At 40.6% G+C, this 15,411-nt stretch overlaps 1 protein-coding gene across 3 annotated transcripts in view; it reads right to left on the bottom strand.

Moving 5' to 3' along the window:
- The window catches only part of hipk2 (homeodomain interacting protein kinase 2), an 81,600-nt gene extending 69,844 nt beyond the window's left edge, over nucleotides 1-11,756 (bottom strand). For 2 of the 3 annotated variants that reach the window (XM_088416994.1, XM_088416996.1), the window contains exon 1: nucleotides 11,408-11,756. In XM_088416994.1, the coding sequence (XP_088273120.1) occupies nucleotides 11,408-11,426 (19 nt within the window). In that variant the 5' untranslated portion in view covers nucleotides 11,427-11,756. Of the gene's footprint in view, nucleotides 1-3,361; nucleotides 3,375-11,407 lie in introns of those variants that run through there. The other variant, XM_088416995.1, reaches the window with a different exon arrangement.
- Between the last annotated feature and the right edge of the window lie 3,655 nt (nucleotides 11,757-15,411).

The raw sequence follows: 15,411 nt of genomic DNA, 5'->3' as shown, positions 1-15,411 counted from the left end.
TTGCCTGTTCTGCCACCTTCACCACAGGCACACTTGCACAAACACACCTCACCATTTGCATGCCCTCTCGGTAGGTGAGCCAAACCTTCCATCAGACGTGCATTTCCTGACACTCGTCAAACGTAAGAGGAGACTTTAAGCTTCTCAAGAACCACTCAACTGAATGACAAATCTCTAATGTTTAAACTACGCAGCAACTAGATGAATAAGGCACCTCCCAAAAGTCAGACCTAGGGGGATTTATGGAAGCCCCACCTGCCTCGAACCTTGCGTTGAACCCTGAGTGAGGAAGTGAGGAACCGGTCCAACCTGAACAGGAACCTTGGGGACCGGCGACTTACAAAATAGCACCTCTGTATTTCCAAAACACAGCAAAAAGATAAAGAGGCACGCCATAAACATGACAGGATTTCGTTAGCGGGGAATTGTTGGGCTGATCTGTCGCACAGGTGCTTGCATGCCTAAAAGTAGGACATCTTCCAGAAAAGCTACCACATGTCGGATCATGAGAAATGCCGATGCCGGGAAACAGAGTTTACAAGCAGACAGCCACACAACTGCCGTGTGTCTCACACCAGAGCTTGTACACTTTATATGCCCCTGATGTGCTCTCTCGGGGCACCCCTCCACCTCCCCTATGCAATCAAATACAACGCGGGGATGCTGCACATGCCTCCCCAGGCGACAAGCGCATGTGATATTTCAACAGAGGGCGTGAAGCGCTTTTTTGGGCCCCACTAAGACTACAAAATAGACTATTTTAGACTACTTATGTCATGAGATGTTCCATCTTGTACTCCCTGCCTGCTTACTGCTGGTACTTATCCATATGCGTGCATATTAAATTACTTTAATGTCTTAACCTTGCCTCATCTTTTTCTTTTCAACCCTCCCTCCCGTCTTTCTGGTAAGAAAGCCCATCATGCTGCAAAGTACTGTTTCAACAGCTTTTTACAGATTATACCACACATTGGCGCATGTTCACATAACAATTTAGCCAGGCATATGTGTCCTTAATCCACCTGACAGCGCGTCATAAACATGGCATGGACCCAGAGCACAGGCAATAAATACCACTTGCCGACTCAGCACTCCAATTCGGTGTGAGAATCATACTTTGGCTGCATCTTTCTTTTTAAGTCAGTCACCGTGTTTCGAAAGTGCTTTTGTAAATATCTTTCACCGTGTCAGTTGCACGATATAAAAGGAACAAGATCCATACAAATGAGCAGGTTTGAGCCTGCTCATGTGGTCTGACATCTGACCCAGCGTTTTCACTTTCAAAGTGGCTAAAAAGGAAAGACATTTTCTCAGACTATAACAATGATCAAAGGAACATAAATGTGCACATGTTCCCATTTAAAGACAACACTAACATTCTTTATGACGATCTTGATATGATTTGACCGGCAAGGTTCATTATGGTTTCAAGTTAACTTTTGGCCTTTTTGTGGGCCAGCTTCTTTCGTAGTTAAAAGGGTGGAAATGTGTTTTGTGTGAGCTAGCAGCTGCTGTGTTCCATCAGAAAAGCACAGGAGATGTGATTCCAGATGTAGGAAAGAGACCGGCGAACAGAGATGATAGGGGTCGACGACCCTGGTAACAGCCCCCTACCTAAAGCCCCCCCACTGACCTCTGCCGGTGCCCCGGAGGCCCGCGGGCCCCAGTAGGGAGGATTTATCTCTCCGCCCCACTCCATTACTGCCGTCTTTTTATTTCGGCGTACTTTTCAGTCTGTGTCACTCCCCATCTCGCCGCCTCGTTGTCTCTGGGGTTGAACGGGGGGGTCAGTTCAAAAGGCTGTGGAGCTGAGCCGCTGGCTGGCCTCGACGGGCTTCCGGCTTTGAAGTGAGGACTGGCTCGGAGGCGCAGTTCAGACTTGCCATTAACATGCATCTTGGGTGATCCCATCCCACAAGGATGGCTCTTGAAAATGCACCCTAATGAATTTGACCAGATGCAATGAGATCCACAAACGCGGCGCTGGCATGGGGCAACACTTCTGCCAAAATGACCTAGGGCCAGGCACTAAAATGTGGCGGATGGAACTCAACAATGTGTCACCTTGGTTTCACAGGAGCAAGTAGTCTTTCAAAAAGTAAATTTAGTTGAGGATGCAGGATGAGTGTACCTGCCTTCCCACTCACTGTAAATTGCAATTTCCTCTCTGCAGTTGGAAGTGATTTATTCTATTTTTGTAAATCCAGGGCAATAAGATGTGCTTTTTAGATGACAAATTGCATACTTGAATTGTGCATTTCTTAGCGGATCATCAAAAGCACTCGGTAAGCGATGCCTTGTATGAAGACATGTTTTAATACAACAACATACTTGGGCTCAAATGAAGAAATTGTGCTTTCTGTTTCCTTAAGCTGTCAAGTGTAGACAGAATGAATATTGAAATCTTAAAATAACAAACCATTATGGTATGTTTGTCCATGAGCAAGGCCGGAACGATTTTAGGAAATGATCTTTTTTTTATTACTGCTGTCATATGTGTAAAGTAGATATTGAATGTTGTAACGTACATTCTCATTGCATATACATTTAATATAACTATATTATATGTTTTATTTTTTATTTTAAATGTCATTTTATAATTATTGTATGTGTTTCATTTATTTATGTATTTGTTTATTTTATATAATTTCTATAATTATATTTGATTTTAGTTATTATTATTATATATTTAATAATACATATCAAAATAATTCAAAAATTATGTTTTTCTTTTCATATTTATGTCATACACTTAAAGAGGAACCGAACTTCAAAAACGTCTTTACAACATGTTGTATGAAGCCCCACTACTGTAGTTTAAGCACAGTATTCTGATTAACATTGCATTTACGGAAATTTTAATTATCCATCCATCCATTTTCTACAGCCGCTTATCCTCACAAGGGTCACAGGCTTGAAATTTTAACAAAATCTACCCATTTGTATCCATCTCAGGGGGCAGCCATTTTGCCACTTTCTGAAAACGTTCCGCATCTCACTAAAAAAAGACATCAAAGCTGCTCAGACCTCTGGGAGCGACCAATCACAGCGCAGCTTGCAATCATCTCATGACCAACGTCAGAAAACAGCTGCTTATATAGCTTAGCTTAGTTTAGCTTAGCTTAGTTTAGCACCTATCGGTTTCCTACAGTTTGCAGCAGGGGCTCAGGTGACTGTGCAATGTTAAGGCCCAGGCAGGGTATTTTTTTTTTTTAAAAGCAGCCTGATTAGCTTGCGTTGGCTGTCCATGAGTAGCATGTGGCTTCTGATTGACGGGCTTGAACAGCTTTGGCAAGCATGTGATCATGTTGCCTGAAATCATGATTTCAATCTGAACACGAAATGGAATGTTCAGCCCTACCATGAGAAGCTGCTAAGGGAACTCCGCTTGCACTCTGATACATCCATCCTGAAATGAAGGAGGAGATGTTTTTATGCAATAGAGTGGCAAAACTCCCAAATATAGACCAGACATCAACAAGGTTTCAAAGGATGACATTTCTATATACATCAATTAGCAATGTTCAATACCATTTTTTTCAAGATCGATACCAGTACAAGGATTCAACTCAAGTTGGCACGGATGCCAGTGCCTAGTAGTGAAACCACAAAATAATTTTGATACCATCAAGCCCACCCCCTCCATCCAAAAAAAAAAAAGAAGAAAGATCATTTTGAAGAACATCTTACTATTGCAACGATTGTTTTGATTTGTAAATTCTAGTCCTTCAAGAGAGCGTCCGATTCTCGTATCGTCCGCCATCGTAAATACTGTTACCGTGAAATAAGGCAAAGTATTGGCCCTAATACTTGGTATCTGTACTTGACCATGCCTAATCTCAAAATGGCAGCGGTTGCTCTTTAAATTTCTTATCTTTGAAGGGCATGAGTTTTTTGGACGACGTGCAGTTTTAAAGTCATTGAAACCTGATTTTCGACAGCCCCTTTTGTCACTACTGCCACCTGTGCAAAATTACTTATTTGTGTTGCTGGGTAAGGAGGCAAAACTTTATTTTTAATAAGATCCTGCTCATTCAAATATTTAAAACCCAAAACGAGCAAATCACGAGTCCGAATTGGTTAGGAGCAAGTAGCTCTGTGGTATGAAAAACAATGAGCAAGGTTGTACTTGGAGCCTGCCGATACTATTGACTCGAGTGCTGTCTGTTGCTTTCTGCTTGGCCTCCTAGCTTTGGGCAGTAATGGGCCTGAATGCTCGTCTGAGCTTTGAAGTTCTTTGGTTATTAGCCAAGCATGGCGCTGGACCTGCAGCCATCTGCGATGAGGCGCAAGCTGCAGCCCTCCCTTCCACTTCCTTCATAGAGGGCGGCGTCGGTCGGAAGTGCAAGCGTGGCTCAAAGTGTGAACGTTTGAATTGTAGTTCGTTTCAGAAATTGCACCAATTTCCTCATCTTACCAATTTGTACACACTAAAACTGTCTACTTCCTGAAACACAAAGGTACATAGGATAAATTCAGCTTGAGGTAATAGTTGTTGGATCTTGACTGAGGTCGGAAACGTCACTACATTTTGTTTATTAATCAACTCGTGCAATTCATTCATTCATGTTACATATTTCAAATGGGATGGAGGAATCTTCCTTTGAATTGTTCTCAACTGTCATTTCAATATAGTCCCACAGAACAGCACATTCGCTGAAAATGGGGGACAAAAACAAAACAAAGGGATTATTAACTGGAACAATACGTACCAAAATACAAGTTAATGGTTTTGGTATGGCAGATTAGTGATGGAACAAAGCAGGCGGACAAATCAAGGGTGGACGGTTGCGGGAAGTTATTGGGTGGAGGGGGGTCACGATTAAGAAGGACACAAACGCCGCAGTAGCCAGATCATCTTATCAAACCGGCGGCACACGCAAACAAAAACACACGAACACTACATGTGCTGTACAATCTGGCAATCGAGCTTTTGCTAAAGTGTCACATGGGCACCATGTGTGCTGGCCAATGGTTTCTCTGCTTATCAACAAACATAGCAGGATGGAGGGACAGATAAAAGATATGTGTTGGGGGTGGGGCAGGCAAACATGCGTGTGAGAGAATTGAGAGGCTCACTGGCGGCTGATGGGAGATGGCAAACTGAGCATGCAATGTAGAGTAATTAAAGTTTGTACTTTGCTTAAATATATATAAACACCATAAAAATGAAAAAAAAACTGACATGGTCTGCAGAAAAACTGACCTTTATGCTCTTGCCATGCATGTCATTCCCATCCCGCTATGCAACCACATCTGGCTTGTGGAACTATATGATACAGGACATTCAACTAGCAAATGTTGTCTTAGTTATTTAATAAGTGAACAAACATGAAAAAAATGTTCAACGAGCATGTTTAAAGACATTTAAACGTGGCATAAGGAACATCACATGAAACATGACAAGAACGTTTTTTTGTTTTTTTTTAATTGATTATCGAGCATCAACATAGTGTCTTAGCTGTTCTCAATGGCACCTGTTTTACACAGTCTTAGAAACTGCAATTTTAAAATCTTGCCGTAGAACATATCTTTTAGTCGGTATTTTGATGCAGTCTAGCTGTAACTGTTATATCATTTTCCTTTCATGTTTTATTGTCATTTTTACAGTATGTGCTTAAATTCTTTTTTGTATTTGATTTTACTGTGGAGCATTTTAATTGTATTTTTTTATTTTTTGAGCTAAGTGTATTGAAACTATAAACCATGGTGATTGGTTAACCATCACCAAAATAAAGAATAATTAAACTATTGATTAGAAATGGATTATGTCTGTACAAAGTGCATTTTAAAGGTATGATAACGTGACAATAACTACAGCAAAGTATTCTGAGAAACACCCCCTCCTTTGATTGCCGAACATTCGCAGTATGTTTTTCAACACTTAATATGAAGCACTGATGACACGCAAACTATAAAATCCCACAGGGTGGAGCAATATCTGCCTTACCCATAGTTCCATGTACAGTACACACCGCTAAAACACCGTATCTTTGGTAGCACTTTTTTGTGAGAGCAGCTGTTCTCTGTGATGAAAATGAGCAAAACATAACATGGGAGTTAGCTCACTGATGAACACCTGCAGTCCACCCTTCGATCAAATTGTTGCCAAAGTACCATGTTCTTACATGATAGGATGAGGGCAAACAAATTTGAATTTTTGTTATGTTTTTTCTCTTCCCCCCTTCGGCACAACAACGTACTTTAAATGTTTGTTTTTTTAACCTTTGGAATAATATGTTGTAATATCTCTTTTAAATCCCACTTTTGTTCAAAAACATTTAGCTTTACTTTGTGCAATAAATATGTCATCCGTACGGGGTTCCGTAACCGAAAGTGCGCTTTGAGTTTTGGCCTTCTGTGCGATTGAGTTTGACGTCTCTGCTCGAGGAATCACTGTGTAATTATTGCTTAACAGGCCCAACAAAAGGTCTTTTTCACTCTCTTTCACGTGGCAACGTGTAACTCTTTGTTTGAACTGTGGTTCACATCAAAGCACAGGATATGTCAGCCGGTGCAGAACCGCTTTCTATCGTACCTAATTACAGCATTGAGCAGTTGCTGGCGGTATCACGTTTAGCGACAAAGAACAACATTCATCAAACGTTTCTTCTATGGTGCTGATGTTTGAACTACAAGGGGTTACGTTTTGAGGGGGAAGGTTGGCGAAGGGAAAAACACAAAATTGTTTCCTAAATGCCACGAATCCATTTCAAAACAAAGTATGCGCAAGTAAAAGCGAGCAATCACAGATAATCTTTTTATTCCCTGGTGGGCAAAACACAAATGTGTTTTCGGTTAGCATTATGTACACAAAGAATTCTTCTCTTTACTCTGAATATTCTGTCACATCATTAGGCAGGCTTGCACAGTTTAACACAATGCAATGTCACAGTGGTGTACAATGTACGTAATTCTTTCAGCTCCCTTTTTTTCAAACAACATCAATAGTTAATAAATGAAAGCGTCATTATCTGCGGAAAGACAGATATCATTAGATTGTGCAGATGAAGTACTACTAGTGAACTAAATTCAGATCTTACGCACTAATTACAGCCCTGTAGGTAAAGCATCTGGTGTGATGTGAATATCCTTCATGTGACTATACTTCTCCTCTATAGTGGGGGCCATTACTTCTCCTCAAAGCCAGAAGCAGCTGTTCCAAACTGACACCATGCATCAACAACAGTGCTAAAGGAGAAAAGGGGCCTTCAATACACTCACTCTTCCACTTTGATCTAAATTAACTGTCAGCAACTGATGTGGTAGAGACAGCCCTGCCTTTCAGAGTTTTCCAGAGGTCTGCAAAATGTGTCAGGAGCACCAAAACAGGAGACTCAAGTGACAGTGGAGAGCATGAAAAGCATAAAAACGTCAGTATTTTAAGCCAATGTGAAGAACAGTTAGAGAATTATTGAGGTGAAGTACTGCAGGTAAAAAAAAAAGTGGATTCTTTCGAAATAGCCACTGCTCAAATGTGCAATTGGGACCCCTTTGATGTTTTTCATCTTGTCCAAAACCTACCTGTTCACAAACTCCTGTGCCCACTTGCAAATTGCTCTAAGAAAGCTCAAATACGCCAAATCTTTAGCACGTACATTTGGAAAATCAGGTCCACAATTAAAGAATTTTCTTAAACTTCCAAGGTTAATCCATTTTCATAGCTGTCCTAGCAATCTACCTTCTGAGAATTCATCAAGCAGACCAACAGTGCATCTGAAAAACATGACCAGACTGGATGAACAAACGATTTGGAACATGCCTATTAAGAAAGTAGACCTTTTAATCCCTGCAATCTGGTTCGGTGTCACCTCATCTCTTGCCAGCATTTAGGTTCTTTGCCTCAAACTCAGTATACCAACCTAAAACATTGGGAAAGCATCCACACGAGGTGTGGCCAACCGTGGACTGTAAAAGCCCAGACAGCTCTTCCTGCAATTCTAATCAAGGTTTAAAAAGGCACAACCTTGGACTGTAATCCTGGGTTGCGGCCTATGAGGAAGAGATCAATCAAGCAGCTCCAAACAAGAGTGAGCGGAGGATAGAGAGACGGAGCTGGGAGTCATTTCTGGGAAAGTCGCTCTGTCTGTCCTATGAGGTGAAACTTCCTTCCAAATCAGGGCAGGGTGCATTCCCCACGCCAACATTGATCACACAAGGTAAAAAGTCACACCAGTGGTCGTGTGGGTGGAGTCATTAAACATCAATCTGCCCCCGACACTGCAGCGCCAGTTATCACCTTCATCCTCAACAGTATCGGAGTCACAATGTCTGCTCATGAATGAATGAATCTTCAACGAAATACCGCTTGACCTATAAGCAGATGCCTACTGAGCAAGGAAGTGGCAGCATATGCAGTACACCTGCTTATACAATGGATATGCTTGTATGCACTTGAAACCCTAAATTAGCCTCTGTTTGGAGTAAAAGCAAACATACTTGGTTTAAGGGTAAAGAAAAAGAATGGCTGGACAAACAACACTAAAATGCCAAAATTCAACAGGTAAAGGGGAGGACAAGTCTAAATGTTCTCAACTCAAGTGATATGAATATGTTCTATGCCGCCCTACTGATCTAATCATGACATTCTGATCATTCAACATTCTGAAATTTGAAATAATCAGCAAAAGCTTTCTGTTTTAACCTGCCTCAGTAAGCGGCCATTTTGCTACTTGTGGTCAACTGAAGATGACCGCAGTTATTCAGGGCTCAGGTAAATTTGCGCCTTAGCTGTTTCATCATGTGATGTTCACAGGCAGAGCCATGATTGGGTTTTACCTGAGGTCTGAGCAACTGTGATATTTCATCATTTTCAGTTGATGAGAAGTGGTAAAATGGCCGCCCCTCAGATAGATAAAAAGCTGTGGATTTTGCTTTTTAATCCATTTCCCACAGAATAGAACAATAAAAAAGCAACAACGACAAAATTATTTGTGACTGTCCATCGGCATGTTAGCAAATCACTTCCTGATTCACGGAGAACGACACAAAATTAATAGATGAACATTTTATGACCACAGGTTGAGAGGAATCATCTAACGAGAAAAAAATATGGAGCATCATCTTTATGTGTTTGTTTGTCCCTGTGTTAGCAGAACACTTCATGGTTAAGAAAGGATGAGGTAACGAAATGTGTTGTACCATTTACTTGATTCCAAAGGAAGAGGAACACTCCCATTATAATTCAAGCAGCACCAAGACTAAGTGAATTGGGTAAAATTAATTGACTGTACATTTTGGAGGGGAATTGAATGGTTCAGCTCAAAAAGGAAAAGAAAATAATATACTACTACTGAATACGGTGACAAAAAGAAAAATAAATCAATTTAGAGCATAGGTGTCAAACTCCAGTTCTTAATGACTGCTATTCTACATGTTTCCAGGTTTCTCTCCCAACACTCTTGAGTCGAACGATTAGCTCATCAGCAAGCTCTGCGGAAGCTTGCAAATAATCCTGATCATTTGGATCAGTTGTATTTGAGACAAAAGCATTGAATGCATGCTGGACAGCAGCCCTCTAGGATCGGAGTTTGACACCTGATTTAGAGTGTTCAGTGAAGCCAACATGTAGATTTTTGGAATGTGAAAGGAAGCCAGTATAGCGACTAGACTCTACAAGACACGTTAACCAACCAGCCATTTCTCCAACATCCAGCCAAATACCTTTTAAATAACACCGGCTTTACCAGCCTTTTGATCAGATTTGATCAATATTTATGGCATTCTTCTTCGTGCCACTTTTTGTAACACATGTAATTTTTCTAACTGACAAACCAAAAAAAGAGCCCAAAACAGCACATGTAACCTTCACAATTTGCAGGAGTAGTGAGTACATCTACAAATCCTTCTTAATGTTTTGAAACTCTTTCTAAGGTTCATCAAACTGGTTATGCAGTTTTTGCACAATACTTTGTTTCAACTCAGTGTATATACACTTCTGCTCTTGTGCAAATTTCCCCTGAACAATGTTGGTTGACACAAGCAAGACATGTCAGCTGTCAACCGTCAAATTCAATGACGGGAGGAAGTAGTTAAGCATACAGACTTAGGCAAATAGGTGTCCTGTAGCCAAGGAAAAGTATCAACATCGTGGGCCCTTCCTCCACTTGAAGGCCCCCAAAACTGTGGTATCCAAAGGAGACTGGTCATTTCCATGACGGCTGCACATACCAACCCTCTCCAACTTTGAGGGGGAACAGGCAAGGTAATTAATTCCCCCAGTGTCTCTTTTTTCCTCTCTTTCACCACCCAGGGGGCAGGGGGAAAAGCCGGGAATGTAATGTACGCTAATTACTTTTTGCAAGCACGTCTCAAATTCAACTTTCCTTTTCACGTCAGCTTCAAAGCTTAATCGCCGTGAATGAAAAATACCACTCAATATTTTGAATAAAGGACACAACAGATGCTTAACAATTTCATCACAATTCCGTTCCACACGACGCCTTCTACTTGTGATCTGCGCTCCTCTTGGATGTCAAAAAAACGTGGATGTTCCCTTTGACGCCAGTAGAGGGACTATAGAGTAACCTATGGAAAAAGATTGCACATGAGGCTAAACAAATACTTGTATTACAGACATCAGGGGTCATAATTTGCTCTGTGACGCATTCTAATTTGCATAAAGCTCCGACAAGAATATTTGTTTAAAAGCAAAAACACACTAAAGGCGGTTAAAGACCCATCAATTGGCATCTACACAATGCAAGCTACTAGCTACCAGTGAGTTAAACATTACTACATTTTCAAATTATAAACAGCCTCCTGTTTCACTACGAGCGTCGCCAGTTGCGGCTCGTACAAGGAATTTGAATGGACCGATTGCACTGGTTTCCATTTACAACACATTTGAGCACGACTGTGTCGAGGCTGAAGAGTGGATGGGATTTACAGTGCGCTCGTCTATGTGTTACAGTATTTTAAATTTCGATGTAAGTGACAGCAAAAGGATGAGCAAGAAGGGGCGGTATCCAATTGGATTAGTCACGGGCACATCGCTGCAGACAGCGAATTGAAGGTTGTTTTTTTAACAGTGGAATCAATACAGGCGGCAAGACTGTATTGCGTTCCGGGTTCGATTCAACAAAAATATGAAATAAAACAAAGAGAGGGCATTAGGTCTGTCAGCAATCTTTGTGTGTGCCATTTTAATTCATTCGAGAAGCGCAGATCGGACCTTTTGCAGGTGTTTGCACACATAATGACTCTTCTATGTAAAAGCATGCAGAATAGTCGAACAGTGCAGAATGGGACCGAGAGCACCAAGTAGCGACAACGTAACAGGCGAGTGTTTGAAATGAATGCAAAAGTAAACACGCTGCGCGTTGAATAATTTGACAGAAAGACGCGACATGCGGCAGTGTGTAAAGCATCCTCCCTGCTCGGTTTCAATGGGAACGGAGGGACTTACCTTCGTATACAGGGGCCATCGGTGCAAGGGTTTCTGTTATTCATGGCAAACTATAAATAGAGGCGTCCGCTCAAAACTCAATAAAAACCTGCCATCTTGAACGAGAGATGAGAGCACCGCGGCGGTCTCCTGCATTACTGGCCCGGTTCATTAGTGACGAAAAAGCTCCTAATTTCCATCCGGTCCGGGGCGTCTTTCAAGCGGCGGTTCCGACCGCAATTCAGATGAGAGCACCTGCGTGGGTTGCTCTCTGCAGGCTGCCGGGACGAGCCACGATGACAGGTTGACTTTCAGCTATTGTGCGACATGGCCGTGGAGTGAGGAGTCTGCAAAAGTTGCAGAGGTCTGACTGAGCGCAGCGAGTTTGGTTTGCAAGCGAGGGAGCAAGTCGATTGTCGAGCCAGTCGATGGAGAGGGAGGGGAGAAGAGAGGAGGGAGGGGAAGAGACGACGCCAGGAAAACCAATCGTCATGAAAACATGATGGATTTAAACACAGGTAGACGGGGCCCATCAATAATTCCCATGTTCTTAGTTTTAGCAGTGGATGGATGGATGGACGGATGGATTGCCGGATGGATGGATGGAGAGAGGCTAAATATTTGAAAGTGTATTTTGCACTAGAGAAAAAGATCTGATTAAAAGTGCATTTGACAAACAATCCAAAAAAACAAAAAAAAAACAAAAAAAACACATGACGTGCATTAAAAGGACTTTTATAAACAAGTGTCCCAAATGTTTTGTCTTTTCAATTGCAGTTACATGTTTGCTCCCTATGTATTTTCGTTGAATGATATGTGTTTGCTCATGTCTCCCTCAGAGTCCTTCAAACTAAAGCCTAGTGAATGATGACATGAGATTTGCCCAGAATGAATTTGAATGGAATCGGATTACATAGGCTCACACCAGTGTGATTAATCTGTCATTTAGCCAGCAGCACTAAATTGCACTTGCAGCATTATGCACACCAATCTCTAAATTAAACACGTAGACTAAGACTTGTGGGTGGATGTCAGTGAGTCATGAATTAGTGCAGATCAAGTTCATTCTCAAACTCCAATCCCACACCAGTAAAAATAGTACTTTTTATCTAATTTTGCATGAAGGCATGGAGGAAACAATTGTCTCATTGCATAAAGACTTATAATGTTTTGTCTTCAGCATTTGCAATGCTTCAGATCATAATCAGCAATAATTTAGTATGATGTATGTCACACATGCTGGAGCCTGGACATACGCCATAAAGAATTGGCCATTGGCCGCCTACATGCTGATGTAACCATCAGGCAGGCATCAGATTAGCTATTAGAGGCCCCAGGGTTTGTGCAGACCTACATTTGTTTAGCATCAAAGCACAGATGAATGTAATTTTAAACTGTTAAATGATGGTTATGCTTTGTCAGTGAGTTTTTTTGTGTTTTGGGGAATCATTTAGTCATCTATTCAGGAAACACCATAGTGTCCTCAGTGCATCCACAGATGGAGAAATCAAATGTATTTTTCATGATATGAACAGATATTTATTATCTGTTAGTGCATTTTTCTAAAGCGCGTCTAATAATCGGGTTAGGGTTATCTTTTGCATAAAACGATGGGCTAAAATTGACTTAAGACTTCCAGCAGTCAAAAACTGACTCTCATTGAAAATGTGTGGCATACTATCCATCCATCCATCCATCCATCCTTTTTCTAGAGCTGCCTGTCCTCTCTAGGGTCACAGACTTGCTGGTGCCTACCCCAGCTGGCTTCAGGTAGCAGGCGTGGGACACCCTGAACTGGTTGCCAGTCAATCGCAGGGCATACAGACGAACAGTCATTCACACACCCAGTCACAATTTAGTATGTCCAATACAACTGCCCCGCATGTTTTTGGAGTGTGGGAGGAAGCCGGAGTGTCCTGAGATAACCCACGCGGACTTGGGAAAAACATGCAAACCCCACACAGGAAGGCCAGAGCGCGGTGGATTTGAACTTGGGTCCCTTTAACTGTGAGGCGGACGTGCGCCACCGAGGATGGCATATTATGAAGTGCAAAACATGACAATGGAGATCCAGCACTGTTAAACAACTCAAGTTGAAAATAGAACAATAAATATGTAAATATATTTAACACACCCACACAGTAATCCTTATCAGGACTTTTATCAGGACTATGATGGGAGGGGCTCCGCTCATTGTAAACAGAGGAACTTGTCGTGACTAAACTGACTTTTAAAGGGACTGTGTAATATTTAGACCGTTTTTCATGAAAAGGAATAAATTAAATGATTGTAAATTTCAAAAACTTGCAAATTAATGACCAACAGTATGTTTTAAATATAATCATAGGTGTCGTGATCATTAAATTATATTACATGAGAGGTGGCACTTCTCTAGAGGCGGCCATGTTTGTTATAGCTATGGACAATGCAGCACCTGCAGCACCTCCTGCTGTCCGTAATGAAAAACGGTCTGAATCTTACACACTATCTCTTTAATGCATTTAATTAAAACACTTGTAACCCATTAAAGAAACAGGCCCTGGAAATGGCGTTTGGATTATTCCTTGATGTTTGGACGATCCGCTTTAAGGTAAGGAAGCACATGTACACGTGCATATTGTACATACAGTTGAAATGTATATTTCACATGGCTGTAAGTCCGTCTGGCTTCTATTCAATGTTGTGCTGGAGGGACACATCACGGTGTTTAATAGTAGCTTTTGCCATGTATATACTGTATTTCTCCGAGTGCAAGTCAACCTCACTTATAAGTCGACCACCCCTTTTTTACTTCAATTTTGGTGAATTTTAAAATGGCGCGAGTATAAACTCTACCCCTGACTTTAGTGGCTACATAGATCATGGCATTCCAAATAAAACACATGGTGTGTGTTATTAAAATGGCACAATTATGGTACTTTTAGAGGCATTTCTACATTGTACATTGAGTAACATACTGCTATGGTTATTGGGGGGGAGACTGCAAGACAAAGTATGCGTGCACATAGACACAAATGCTGAAATTATTGTTGCAACAATAAAATTATTTGACGTTTCAGATGTTTGTTTGTTTTTCACACAGCTCAATGTTAACGTGCTGGACAAAAGCAAAATAGAACAAAACAAAAGGATTAGGGGTTTAATGCACAGTCAACGGTGTTATCAACATGGATTCATTAAATCTGACCAAAAAGAAAAAAACAAAAAACATCAGAGGCCATTGTCTCACCATAATGTGTGATTGCATTGTAATCCTTCTATTTATGCATAGTATAAATGGACATTATAAGTATTTACTTTTGCCACTACATCATTGGAAATTTACATGTCAAGCAGTATATTAGTATTTTTATTAAGTCTAAAAAAGTCCATCTTTTTTTATCTATTTCTTTTTTGGGTAAAGTTACAAATTTGCTAAATGGATCCCTGGTTTTATTTTACTTTTTGAATAAATATACATCAAAAAGGTCCCTGCCTTGATGTTATTTTTCATGAAAACAAACCTTGTTATTTAATGTTACTTAAAAATACACTTCCAATATTATTAGATTAAGTGTCATGTACTCTTAGTTACTTTTGAAGCATATAATCAGTGAACCAACAAAGGTAATTTCTCATGAAAGTAATCTGTAAATTAACTAAATGACCTTTTCAAGCTTACTGTAGCAACAAAGGCCAAAAATTACCACAATTCATAAGAATATTTCTTTCGAGCAATCACATTTGCAACCAGAAGACATAAATTCAGTAAAATTAGAAAATCAACTCGAAACTTGTCGGCATTTTCAATGTTTTTTTTTTTTTTAATCATTAAAAAAATCATGACGCAACAAACTATTTTTATTGTCCGGTACTAGTAAAATAAGAAATTAAAGTAGTGGATCACAACAAGTGAAAGAAGCAATACATTCAAGGGTTGTACTCCCTCTGTGCTACAGGTAAACAACAACATATTTTTGTTTCATGACAAAAACATTTTTTGTCAAAGATTTTCCATAGACTATTTTTCTCCTTTTCTGTTTTGC

The sequence above is a fragment of the Hippichthys cyanospilos genome, chromosome 6 (assembly GCF_059441005.1).
Source record: "Hippichthys cyanospilos isolate Australia breed blue-spotted pipefish chromosome 6, RoL_Hcya_1.0, whole genome shotgun sequence".
NCBI lineage: Eukaryota > Metazoa > Chordata > Actinopteri > Syngnathiformes > Syngnathidae > Hippichthys > Hippichthys cyanospilos.
This window is presented reverse-complemented; position numbering and strand designations above follow the sequence as displayed.